The sequence below is a fragment of the Cervus elaphus genome, chromosome 10, assembly GCF_910594005.1.
Source record: "Cervus elaphus chromosome 10, mCerEla1.1, whole genome shotgun sequence".
NCBI classification, from domain to species: Eukaryota; Metazoa; Chordata; class Mammalia; order Artiodactyla; family Cervidae; genus Cervus; species Cervus elaphus.
Genome location: NC_057824.1, coordinates 49208967 through 49222286, shown reverse-complemented (window position 1 = coordinate 49222286; position 13320 = coordinate 49208967). Strand labels below are relative to the sequence as shown.

The window sequence follows — 13320 nt, the reverse complement described above, 5'->3', positions numbered from 1 at the left end:
AGATTTAAGGGCGTCAATTTTATGGTGGCGGGGCATTAACTAGATTATTGTGGGGGTCACTTTCTAGTGTGTACAAATATCGAATTATTATGTTGTACACTTGAAACTAATATAATGTTGCATACCAATTCTACTGCAAAATAAATAAATAAGAAACATGTACGGACTTTATAAATACTTTATTGCTAAGAAATACTAGCCATCATAATTTTAATCTCTTTGCTGGTGGAAGGTCTTGCCTTGATGTTGATGACTGCTAACTAATCAGGGTGGTGGCTGCTAAAGGCTGCAACGGCTGTGACAATTTCTTAAAATAGGACAACAATGATCGACTGCATTGATTGACTCTTCCTTTCACAGTTTCTCCGTAGCATGCAATGCCGTTTGATAGCACTTTCCTTATAGCAGAACTTCTTTCAAAATGAGAGGCAATGCCCTCTAACCTTGCCATAGCTTTGTCAACTAAGATTACGTAATACTGTCACTCCTTCCTTGTCACTTCAGCCTTCTTCTCGGCAACAGCACCAGGAGTAAATTCTATCTCAAGAAACTACTTTCTTTGCTCACCTGGAATAAAAGACTCTTCATCCATTAGTTTTATCATGAGATTATAGCAATTCAGTCACATCTTCAGGCTCCTCTTCTAGTCCTCCTGCTTTTTCCACTGCATCTATAGTTATATCAAAGGTCACCAATCGCAGGTCACCATAACAAAGATCATAGTAATTTAGAAGTTTAAAATATCACAAGGATTACGAAAATGTGACACAGAGATGCGAAGTGAGCAAATATTGTTGGAAAAATAGTGTTAAGAGGCTTGTTCAATGTGGGGTTGCTATGAACCTTCAACTTGTTAAAAAAAAAAAAACAACTCAGGATCTGTGAAGCACAATAAAACAAAGCATAATAAAATAAGGTCTGCCTGCCTCTACAGAGAAGAGACACCAAAAAGCTGAAATGATGTGGGTATACTGCGTGCTCAGTCACTCAGTTAGTCGTGTCCGATTCTTTGCAACCCCATGGACTATAACCTCTGTCCGTGGAATTTTTCAGGCAAGAATACTGGAGCAAGTTGCCATTTCCTACTCTGAGGGATCTTCCCAATCCAGGGATGGAAGCTGCGTCTCTTGCATCTCCTGCATTGGCAGGTGGCTTCTTTCAACTGTGCCACCTGGGAAGTCACTGCAAAAATGGTTGAAAGGAACACTGCAGAAATAGTCACTAGACGAGACTAGAGTGTAAAGGGTCATCAGGACTGGCTTCTTGGTTCAGACTTATAGGATGAATAAGAGGGATTTGGGTTTGTTGGGAGAGAATGACAGGGCATTCCAGAAAACAATGTGAACAAAATCACAAAGAAAAATAAATAACAGCAAGGCAGGTTCAAGTCATCTGAGAATGAAGCCCCAAGTCACCAGGGTGGTTTTCAGATGGCTGCCTCCCTCCTCTGATAACCGAGCCAGTCGACTCCCCTTTTTTCTTACACCTTCTCTTAGTCCAACCAAGCAGTCTGATCTTTATCCCTTGAACAGCCATACTTTTTGTTACCCTTCATGTCCAAGGCTTAGAGTCTGAAAACTAAGAAAAAGGTAGCTGGGAAACCAAGAGATGGGATGGTTTCAGGGGAAGGGAGAAGGAAGGTACTCATTTGTGGCAAAGGAAGTTTGAGATGACAATGGAACTTTCGAGTGGGGGAATCCAGTACATTTATTCAACAAACAGTGGCACCTGCTGCATGCCAGGCACTGTGCTCAACACAGGAGCAACAGAAAAAGAAGGCCTGGTGGCCCAGTGGCTAAGACCCCACGCTCCTAACGCATGGAGAGGAGCCGAGGTTCCACCTCTGGTTAAGGAACTAGGTCTCACCTGCCCGCAACTAACAATACTGCCTGCCATAACAAAGACCTGGTGCAGCCAAATAACCATTTTTACAAGAAAAAGAAAATGAAGACAGCTTGTCCTCTAGCAGGAATAATAGATACTATATAGGTACTACTATTTTGAAATTAGAATTTAGCATATTTGGGGTGAGAAGTAAGATTTAAATATCTAGGACTTCCCTAGTGGTCCGGTAGTGAAGAGTTCACCTCCTGCCAAGGCAGGCGACTCAGGTTAGATCCCTCATCTGGGAAGATCCCATGTGCTGCGGACAACAGCCTGTGCACAACTAGTGAGCACCAGCTCTAGAGTCCCTGAGCCACAGCTACTGAAGCCTGAGGGCCGCAACAAGGGAAGCCATCGCAGTGGGCACCGCAACCAGAGAAAGCTCCAGCGTAGACAAAAGTAAATGAATAAATTAAAATTTAAAAAAAGATCTAGATTAGGTAACATGCACACCAATCATAACTGAAGTCAACCAACCAGCACTGTGATAGGTGCTATAAAAAAATAAAAGATGAGTAAGACATCATCCCACGAGGTGCTTCCGAACCAGCTGAACAGGTGGGGCCAACTCACATGTGTGGTCAACGGATGATACAACCTGATCACCAAGTTTACCAGAGTCCCGAGTTACCGGGGATTGAAAGCAACTCTGGCTAAATGAAACACAAAAGGAAACTGGGGAGCTCAAGGAATTGTCAGGAGGGTCAGAGAACCAGCAGAAGGTCTCATGCTAGAGACAGTGGCCCAAATCACAAATCATGGGATGCCTACATGGTACCCCTCACTAGCACAGGACGCTGCCGTTGGTGCCACTCTACCTGCACCCTAGGTTTTGTCCTCTGACCCTCTGCCAGAATTCAGAGGTATTCAGGACCCTTCAGAATTCAAATTCAATACTTTGAATTCAGAAGTCAAAGGATTCAGGACCCTTACCTGTCCTCATTACCCCATCCCCACCTCATTCCCTCCTGGATCAAAGTCCAGGTGGGTGCATGGATTGGCCGAGTCCAGCAGACAGGCTCATGCTATGGGCACAAAAAGCAAATTCAAATGCTACACTGCAAGGTTGTGCTATTTCCCCCTGGCATCATAATGTGAGGATTCCCAAACCCTTGGAAGGGGGTTTAGAGCCAGGGAAGTGAGAAATAATGGCAAACATCTACCACACAAAGTATTCAGGACTCTTATGAACAGCATATGATAAGGTCTCAGTTGCTTAGTTAAAAAAAGAAGTTAAAAAAAAAAACCTCAGAGATGACTCCAAATGACATCAGAGAACAATGACTACTTAAAGAATGAGCCAAAAATGGTTGCAGGGAGCATCATCAGAAGAGGGAGAAAGACAGATCACAGACTCAGAAATGAAAGGCTTCGGGGGCCATATGGACCCCCCTTCCACCCACTGCAAGAACTACTTCTACAACCAGATGAGGGAAGGCTCAGGGAGGTGTCAGCATGGGCTTTGCCAGATAACAATACAAAGACCAATGGTACCTATGAAGGAGAATCTCACCTCTTCTATTTTTCCATTTATACAAATGGCATCACTAATCCTTCAGGCTCATCTTTGATTCTTCTTCCTTCTCTACTTAGATGAGTTCGCAGCTTCAATTGATTGGCCCATTACAGGTATCTCTCCAATTTGTCGAACTCCATGGGCTTCCCTCATAGCTCAGTTGGTAAAGGAGATCCCGGTTCTCAATTCCTGGGTTGGGAAGATCCGCTGGAGAAGGGATAGGCTACCTACTCCAGTATTCTTGGGATTCTCTTGTGGCTCAGCTGGTAAAGAATCCACCTGCAATGTGGGAGACCTGGGCTCAAACCCTGGAATGGGAAGGTCCCCTGGAGAAAGGAAAGTATTCTGGCCTGGAGAATTCCATGGACTGTATAGGCCATGGGGTCCCAAAGAGTAAGACATGACTAAGTGACTTTCACTTTTCATTTCATCTTTGTGTCTAGATTCCCAAAACTGCCTTCTAACTGGTGGTCCCCAATATTTTGGGCACCAGGGGCCAGTTTCATGGAAGATAATTTTTCCATGCATGCCTAGGGGTGGTTTTGGGATGATTCATGCACATTATAATTACTGTGCACTTTATTTCAATTATTATTACATCAGCTCCACCTTAAATCATCAGGCATTAGCTCCTGGAGGTTGGGGACTCCTGTCCCAGATGATCTTGCAGCCTTCCATTTGTTCTTTCAAATCATCCCCATATTACTATAAGATTAACCTTCTGAAAATGTTTTCACCAAGTTATTCACCAGCTTGGACAATCATAATGACTTCCAACTTCCCACTGCATCAAATCCAAACTCACTTGCAGATACAAGTTTATTGGAGTCTCTAACTCATAGACTATCTATGTATATCATTCACTAACAATGAAGAAACATAGTCCATCTTCTAGCTAGTTTAAACCACTTAGATCTATGATTTTATATGAGCAAAACCCATATTTCTAACAATTCTCTCATGAATCTTATCTTCTCTGCAGCTAGGCACAGCATGTTGAGATAAGGAATTCTAGAAAATGCCATCTTTTCAAGGAGTGTAGGAGCTTACATCTCTGGATCTTCTGCACTTCCTCGGGCTGTTGCCTAGATCTCTTCTTTGCCTCACTGCTCATTACTTCTTTATAAACAACCTTCTCCTCTCCCCTATGAGCACATTCTATTATTTTGCCTTCTGTCCTTCTTACACACTGTCATTCCTTCTTTTCACTCTGTAACAAAGTACCCTTTCTAACTTTAACAACTTACCTTATTGATATTATTTCTGACCTAAAAAAATAACACCAAGATAGTTCAGCCAACATCTATGTCATTGGCAAGCCTATGTCATAGGCAGAGGAGAAAAGGACATGAAAAAGAAAGGATGAAGAAAAAGTACTAGAAGAAAGAAGTTGGGAAAAGCAAATAGTAGTAATTACTACTGTTATCAGTAATTACTACTGATATTACAATATCAACTGTTGACAATGTTTCAGATACTTTCTATCCAGCCTCAAATCAGACTTGCAAGGTTGGTATTGCTATCTTCATTTTTTAAATGAGGAAATGGAGGTTTAAATGACCCACCCGAGACTGTACATCAGGTAAGGGTCAGAGACCAGATTGCATCACAGGTGAATTAAGCCCACCATCTTGCAACTAAAGCATATGACCTCCATAAAAAAAGAGTAAGAAGAAAAGAACACAAAGTGGAGACAGGTAGGGCCTTACCAACAATTGCTTCAAGTGCTACTCAAAAATAATAGCATCATTGCTGCTGCTGCTAAGTCACTTCATCATCAGTTACCAACAATTGTCTAGAAATATACCATTAAGCTTTGGCATGACGAAATTTAAGATTTCCTCTTATCCATGTATATGCAAAGTCCTTTAGCATGTGGACACTCACACTTGCAAATCCTGTCAAAAAACATGTATTGCAATTTACCTCCATCTCATCTTTACACTCGTGTCTGGGTTACACTGTCCCTTTTAGCTTTCACCCATGCTAACTTTTCAAGATTTTCTTTATTTCTTCCTCTTTCTTTCTTCTTAATCATGTTTCTCATCCTCTTCCTTACATCACTTTTCTATCAGCTTCTCCTCTTCTCTTTTTATTTCTCGTCTTCCTCATTACCTACACCTTTCTCTTACTTCGAGTGTTGTTGCATCCAGCAGGTTCTCAGTAGATATCTATTTTGAGCTCCATACTTTTCTCATACCTGCCCCACCACCACCCTTTGTCTTTGCCTTCCTCATCATTCCTCCTTCTCCACAGATAGTTTCCACCCTGCTCCCTCTCAATCGCCCTCACCCCTTCCATTAAATCACCCTACTTCCTCACAAACTCCAGGGGTCATCTTATCCACCTCTCACCCCTTTTCCCGCCTTTTCCCCCCTAGGTTCCAAAGCGCGAGGACCTCATTGTCCTCCTCCCCCATCTTCCAACCAGCCCACCAGACAGCCTTGTTTCCATGACGACAGGGCTACTCAAAGCTGAAGTCAAGGACCTGGTTGCCATGGCCACCGCTTCGCCGCCTCCGGCCCCGCCCGCGCGCCCCGCGGCGTCGGCGCCTGCGCAGTACGCAGCGCATTGGTTCCCGGCGCCCTGGCGGACGGGGCGTGGCTTCAAGCGAGAGGGAGGGAAGGAGGCGAAAGGGTAAGAAAGGGAGTGGAACTGGCGCCTACGGTGGCCGAAGAGGGACGCGCAGGGCCGGAGGCTGCAGGATGGTAGGCTGTGCGAAGCGGGAGGGGAGGGGGGACCGAGGGGCGTGGGCTGCACCTGCAGGGGTCCTTGGGGGCTGCCCTCTGTGAGAGCCGCTCTTTTCCTTCTTCCAGTTCTCAGAGGCCCTCACTTACCTGGGCGGGTGGGCGAGCCGGCCTCGGAAGGAAGAGCAGCTGGAAATGGCTTTTGGGAGAAGCGGCGGGGAGTGGGCGCATTTGTAGGGCGAGAGGGAGGTGACTAGGGGGCGGCGGGACCGTCCGGAGCCAGGGGCAGCGCGCGGGTCGCGATTTCAGGGGTCCGAATCACTGCTGCAGGGAACTCGCGCGAGGAACGGGGGCTCGGGGGCCTGCTGGCGGACGGAGGCGGCGGGGGTCGCCTGTCTCCGAGACCCTCCGTCCACGTGCAGCCCAGAGTGGAGCGGCGGCCTGCGGGGAGGCCGGTGTGTGGGAGGGGATCGTTCCGGGTGCGAGGCGTGGACGTCCTGCCTCGGTTTGTCGTCCTGCCCACCTGGAGGCGGGGATGAGGTGGGGGAAGCCAGGTGGGCTCGAGTTTTGCTCTCTGGGACCCAGGCTTTGGCTTCCCGGCTCCGGTGCTCTTGGCTCTCCGCCCCCCTACCCTATCCTCTTTCCGGAACGCAGGCCTTCCGTCTTCCTGCTCCCTGGCCCACCCTCCCATCCTAGCCTCCCTTGCACCACTCTTTTGCCCTCCGGCCACGCTAGCAGCGCTTCCCCTTCCCCGCGAGCAAAAAATACAGTTCTCTGGAATTCTGATCTGTAGCCGTCTAGGCTAGCAGTGTCCCACACACCCAGGACTCCAGCCCTGGTGGGCATACACGGAGAGAAGAGCTACAGGGGGAGGGAGATGACTCCAGGATGTGGCCTGGAGCCCCCACCCCCTGGAAATGGGAAACTGGGGGTGCACGGTGTAGCGAGAACTCTGCATGTCTTCCTGCTCCACCTCCTTGTGCTCATTCCAGGAACATTCTCTAGGCGAGCCACCCAGAATGGCTGGGTCCAAACTGAGGAACTGAAAGGGAAATTGATCACCTGGTATCTGGGGAGGTGTGGGCATGTTAGGGAGGCACCCTAAAAGGAAAAAAAAAAGGAATACCTCTAAAAAAAAAAAAAAAAGGAATACCTCTGGCTGTATGCCTGGATGGCTGAGTAGAGTGGAGGGTGGTGGAATCTAGGGGGTCCTGGTATCTTGTGCTAACATAAAGGATACCACTGGGCATAGGAATGGAGGGTAGTGTGTTGGGGACATTGGCTAGGGTATATGGCTAGGATGGGGCAGAGGGGTAGCTTCTTGGAAAGAAAATACCTGATTTTAGGATGGTGGTGGGTAGAAAGAGCAGGAAAGAAAGCAGACATCTCTTTGCCATCAACTAAGGGGCTGCTAGTCACTGTGCTAGCATTTTACTGACCTTTGGAAACCAGGTTTAGGAAACAGCAAGTCAGGAATAATAATAATGACATCCAAGGTGTTATAGTGCTTACTTCGTGCCAGGCACTATTTCCTATGTCAGTTCCACCTAACAATTATGTAAGGTAGGTACTTTTATTATTTCCATCTGACACATGAGGGCACTGAAGCCCAGAGACCTGCAGTAATGACCAGGGCAAACTTCTCAACTAGTAGAGCCAGGATTCAAACCCACACAACAGACTCAGAAGCTCTGACGCCCCCTCCAAGGAAAGGCACTTGCTGATGGGAATCCCCAGTTGACGAGAAGGGCTGATGTTTTGAAGAAAGTAGGGTCTATGAGGAGAGAAGAGTTGAATGGGAGGAGTTTGGGACTGTGTGGTTTTGGAGGAAACAAGCTCAGAGAATCAAAGCTCTAAACCTCGGCTCTGACTCCTCCTTCCTCTCCCTACCCCCCACCCCCAGATGCGGTTCATGCTCCTGTTCAGCCGGCAGGGCAAGCTGCGGCTGCAGAAATGGTACCTGGCCACCTCAGACAAGGAGCGGAAGAAGATGGTTCGCGAGCTGATGCAGGTGGTTCTGGCGCGCAAGCCCAAGATGTGCAGCTTCCTGGAGTGGAGGGACCTCAAAGTTGTCTACAAGAGGTGACTCCTCACTTTCAGACCTGCCTGTATCCTGCCTGACTGGGGTCTGGGATGGGTTCAGCTGGCTGGGAAATAGGCAGTCCCGTATGTCTGGCAAAGTTTCCCTGGTGGCTCAGACAGTAAAGAATCTGCCTGCAATGCAGGAGGCCTGGGTTCTATCCCTAGGTTGGGAAGATCCCTGGGAGAAGGGAATAGCCATCTGCTCCAGAGAATCCCATGGCAAGAGGAGCCTGGCAAGCTATAGTCCAGAGTCGCTAACACTTAACTAACTAGGTCTGGGAGAGCTGAGAGCTAAGGACATCCGGAAGGCAGTGATGAACTCCAGCCATCCTTTACTTTCCAAAATCACCTTGAAGAGATTCTTGTTCCCTTTTGGTTTTGCTCAAGCCTGGTGCCTATTTCATGCACCTACCCTCTGTCCCAAAGGCCCGATCTTACTGATTGCACACATCCCTTGCAGCCTCACTGAACAATCATAGACCCTGTGCCACTTTGCCAATTCACACACTCACAGACACACAAACTCTTTGTGGTTCCTCCTCTGAGCAGGTGAATTTGTTGGCTCAGGTTTTTGCTGAGTCAAACTGAATGGGTCAGAGGTCAAGAGGGAAAGAACTTGTGTCTTTGCCTGTGTTGATGAGAGGCACTAAGAGACACAGAATTACTATTTGCTTACCCTGGAGCTACACCACCTGTGTCCAGTAAGGACACAGATCCAGGAGTGGGGGGAAACGGGAGGTTCGGACACAGAATGCCTGGGTCCCGAAGCAGCCCCGGCAGCACTCCCAGCCATCCATCCCTCCTGTGTCCCTGTCCTCAGATACGCCAGCCTCTACTTCTGCTGTGCCATCGAGGGCCAAGACAATGAGCTCATCACACTGGAGCTGATCCACCGATATGTGGAGCTCCTGGACAAATACTTTGGCAGCGTAAGTCTCTCCACCCACCCGTTTCCACGCCTGGCAATCCCCTCTTTCTACCAGACTCTGGGACCCTTCCAGTCTCTGTCCTGTCTCAGGAATGGGGAAGTTGGAACAGTGAGAACAGTAATTAATCTCCCTCTTTAAGCCTTAAGCCTATTAGCCATGCCTCTTAATCAGCCCCCCCCCCCCCCCCCCCCCCCCCCCCCCCGCACCGACCCGCCGCGGGAGAAGGGTGGGAACCAGAATCTGCCACTTAATCAATCCATCTAGAGCTCAACTCAAACTTCCCACACAAGGTCAGAGGCCACATTCAGATAGTATCAGTGGTTCCTGACCTTGACTTTGCTTTGGAGTCTTCTGTAGAGTTTTTTTTTAAACAGTAGCGATGCCTGGGTATCACCCCCAGAGATTCTGAATGAACTGATCTGAGCTACAGTCTGGGCACTGGCAGTGAGGTCATATTTTAGATGGGGAATAGTAATAACTCCATGATTTGTGTTTTACTTAACAGTTTACAAAGAGCTTTCAGGTTCTCCTGTTTGTTCCTCATTCCATGAGTAGGTGTTGGTGTCTCCATTTTTGGAAGAGAAAACAGACTCAGAGAAGTTAAATGGCATGTAGAGTTAGCTGGTTTCCTTCTAGGCTTTCCTGGCTCAGTGATAAGAATTCGCCTGCCAATGCAAGAGACGTGGGTTCGATCCCTGGCTTGGAAAGATCCCCTGGAGAAGGAAATGGCAACCCACTCCAGTATTCTTGCCTGGGAAATCGCATGGACAGAGGAGCCTGGCAGGCTACAGTATATGGGGTCACAAAAGAGTCGGACATGACTTAGTGACTAAAGTAAGAGTTAGCTGGTTAGTGTCAGAGTGCGGCCTAGAACTGAAGTCATTTATTCGGTGATCCAGAGTCTCTGAGTTCCCTGCTCTGTCACAGCGCCTGGGGGTACAGGGGGTGGGGTGGGGATGTGCAGGGAAGCTGACCCGACCTCTGGTAGGATTTGTGCCATAGATTTAGGAGAGAAGGCAACAGGAGTCAGGGTCAAGGGTAGACTTGAGCAACTAATATCTCACGATCACAGAGGGAGACGCAAGAGAAGGAGAAGGAAAAGCTGAACCCAGGACGAAAGCCTAGGGTTTGGGAGGACATAGACCTGGGGCGAGAACCCAAGGTGGAGAGGAGTGGTCATGAAGGCCACGGAGCCAAGGTGGGGAAAGAGCTGGGGAGGCTGGGGTGCAGGTGATGGGGGAGCATGCACCTTGACCCTCACCTCTGCCTCCTCCCCCCACCCCCAGGTTTGTGAGCTGGACATCATCTTCAACTTTGAGAAGGCTTACTTCATCTTGGATGAGTTTCTGATGGGGGGAGACGTCCAGGACACCTCCAAGAAGAGTGTGCTGAAGGCCATCGAGCAGGCGGACCTACTGCAGGAGGTACGGGTCCGGGACAGTGAGGAGGAGGAAGAGGACCGTGGCCGAGGGCGCCCTCCCTACCCTGGACCCCTTGCCTGCGGACCCCAGCTGCCCGCTTCCCGCCGCTACCGAAATGGCCCCCCTCCCTGTGGCGTCTGGCCCCCACGCTGCCAGGCTGGCCAGCTGGCCCTCAAGCCCTGACTGCTCAGGGTAGGAGGTAGTGGGGGTGGCAGACAGCCTGCCTGGACCAATTCCCCCGTCCTTCTCCCGAGACCCAGAGTGTCTCATCCCAGCCAGATCACCTTTGCCCCATGCTTCTCTTGGTCTTTAGGGTTGCCTGGAGAATTGGGGAAGGGGCACACAATAGGTCATTCTTTTTCTTCCGTAGGGTTTTCCCTTTTTGTAAGGGACACACATACTCAAAGCCTCTGCTGCTGAGAAGCAGAATTTTGCCCTGGGGATTTGGGGGGTGGGGTTGAGGGCACCTGGTTGTTGATTCTCTCTTTTATGCGACACCCCCGCCCTCACCCCATTACTGCCTGCCCCCTCTCTGCTGTGCCACTGCTGAGCCTTGGTGCAAGGAGATGAGTCACCGGAACCTGCAGTGATGAGCAAGCCGGCCTGAGCTGGCTCTGAGGAGGGGGAGAAGAGGGGGGGGCTCATCCATGCAGCAGGAGAAAGGGTAGAATCTAACTTGCCACCTCACTGGTCCAGCTCCCCTCATCTCTTTCTCTCTCTCTCACACTCACACACACACACACACACACACACACACCACACGTGCCCTGGCACTCACACACCCACCCTGTCACTAGTGCTCTGCTCAGACCCTTATGACTCATCTCTCTGCAGTCTGGTCCACCTTTCCTCGGGGACCCGATGCCAACTTCTTACCGCCTCCCCTGACTCTGGAGGAAAAAAAAAAAAGGTCCCACCCAACCATCTGCCACCTCCAGCCCTGGGAAAGCAGGTTTCCCAGCCCTCCCAGCCCCCATTTTCCTCCCTTCCCTTCAGCGAGTAAGGTCAAGGCCCCTGCTCACCAAGCTCCTGGCTTTGGGTTCTCTGGGTGGTGGTGGACTCAGCCTGGTGGCCTCGGTTGGCTCTACAGGGTGGTCTCAGGAGGCTGGGGTGCTCCCCTGAAGGGTCGCCAGCCATTCCAGCCTTGGGCTTACTTGGGCTTCTCTCTCCCCTCTCCCCCGTGTCTCTCTGTGTTCCCCCCCACCCCGGTCTGCCCTTGTGATTGCTGCCCTCCCCGCGCCCCTCACCCTCACCCTGTCTCTCCTGGTGTCTCCCCATCACCCTCTGTCTGTCTCTGCCTTAGGAGGATGAGTCGCCACGCAGTGTGCTGGAGGAGATGGGTCTGGCATAGCCCCCGCCCCGGGGCCGAGTGGAGATGTGGGGATCTGGTGCAGAGGTGGGGCGTCGGTGGCCCTTTTCCTCTTGGTGGGACCCAGCTGCGCCTGCTCTGCTGCCTCACCTTTTTCTGCAGTGAGCTGTGGGCTCAGGACCCTCAAACATTCCCTCCCTCCACCCCCTACCTCCTGTTTCCCCTTTTCCCACTGAAGGTTTTAAGGAGCTAGGAGGCAGGAAAAGGTGACCAAGTCGGGGGTGCTATTTGGCTTTCATTCCCTGCCTTTGAAGAACCAGTGTCACCCCAAACTTCCCCCCACCCTTATAACTGTAAATATATAAATATGTCAGGTTAAAGGGAAAAGGTTTTCAGGGCTCTTCTCTTCTCCCTGCCCCATAACCTACCTCCAGCCCTCTCCGCAGCCAGCCGGGGGCGGGGGCGGGCGGCCTCTCTGCCTGGGAGGGGGACTTCTCTGTCTCCAGAGGGAAGTCCTTTTCCCTCATCTGCCCCTCCCCTTCCTTCTTGGCTGCAGTGGGGCCTCTGTCCAGTGCCCGGGGAGGAACAACATAGTTAATTTTTTTCTAACCTTGCTATTTTGAGGGAAGGGAGGGCTGGGGGGAGGGCAGGCTTTACAGAAGATTGGGCCCTGTCCCTCCTTCACTCTTCTTCAATTCTGGGTGAGGCAGGAGCTAAGGGGGTGGGTGGGGAAAGTGTCTGATTCTTTTTCCTTCTCTCTGAAATAAAAGGAAAAGCATTTCTGGACTTTGGCTTGCTTAGGCTCTGTGAAGGTAGGCAGGGCTGCTGGGATCAGTGAGGACAGAAACTGAACCCTGCCCATTCCATTCCACTCTTCCCTGGAACTAGGATTGCCCCATTTAGGGTCAAAAAACAAAAGAGGACACCCAGCTCAATTTCTTATAATAATGAATAGTGATTTTTTAGGATAAGTATGTCCTATGCAGGGCTTCCCTGGTGGCTCAGTGGTAAAGAATCCGCCTGCCAATGCAGGAGACTCAGGTTCAATCCCTGAGTCAGGAAGATCCCCTGGAGAAGGGAATGGCTACCCACTCCAGGATTCTGGCCTGGGAAATCCCATGGACAGAGGGTCTTGGCAGGCTACAGTCCACAGGTTTGTAAAAGAATCGGACACGACTAAGCATGCATGTATATGCTTAGAAAAGGTTTGATAAGCAGCTAAAACCAGAATATTTCTCTAGCTGCCAACACCTCCCCATAGGAGGTGGTGGTCTTGTGAAGTACCTAGGACCAGGGAATTTAGGGAGCAGTTAAGGAAGGTGGGTGGGCAAGGTGGAGCAGGGGCGGTTGGGGAGCCACCCATACTGCCTGAGTGGCCCTGAGATGCTTCAAAGATCTTACTAGGTGGCCCAGAGCTGCAGTTCCTTATTTACTCTACATCTCTCTGCCCAGGTCGTGGGGTCTTGTGACTAACGGTCAAGCTGGTAGTGGA

At 49.9% G+C, this 13320-nt stretch overlaps 1 protein-coding gene and 1 long non-coding RNA gene across 2 annotated transcripts; one reads left to right on the top strand and one right to left on the bottom strand.

Annotated features, from left to right (window-relative positions):
* Positions 1 to 124: 124 nt before the first annotated feature.
* Positions 125 to 6596, bottom strand: LOC122701784. Its single transcript, XR_006343123.1, has 3 exons — positions 6238 to 6596; positions 3398 to 3679; positions 125 to 670 (listed from the first exon to the last, which is right to left on the bottom strand). It is a non-coding gene; the product is annotated as an uncharacterized LOC122701784 (long non-coding RNA).
* On the top strand, positions 5988 to 12614 carry AP1S1 (adaptor related protein complex 1 subunit sigma 1). The gene is made up of 5 exons (XM_043915080.1): positions 5988 to 6108; positions 7991 to 8169; positions 8990 to 9098; positions 10385 to 10522; positions 11823 to 12614. Exons 1-5 carry the CDS (start codon positions 6106 to 6108, stop codon positions 11868 to 11870), a joined length of 477 nt encoding a protein of 158 aa, XP_043771015.1. The 5' UTR covers positions 5988 to 6105; the 3' UTR covers positions 11871 to 12614.
* The last annotated feature ends 706 nt before the right edge of the window (positions 12615 to 13320 follow it).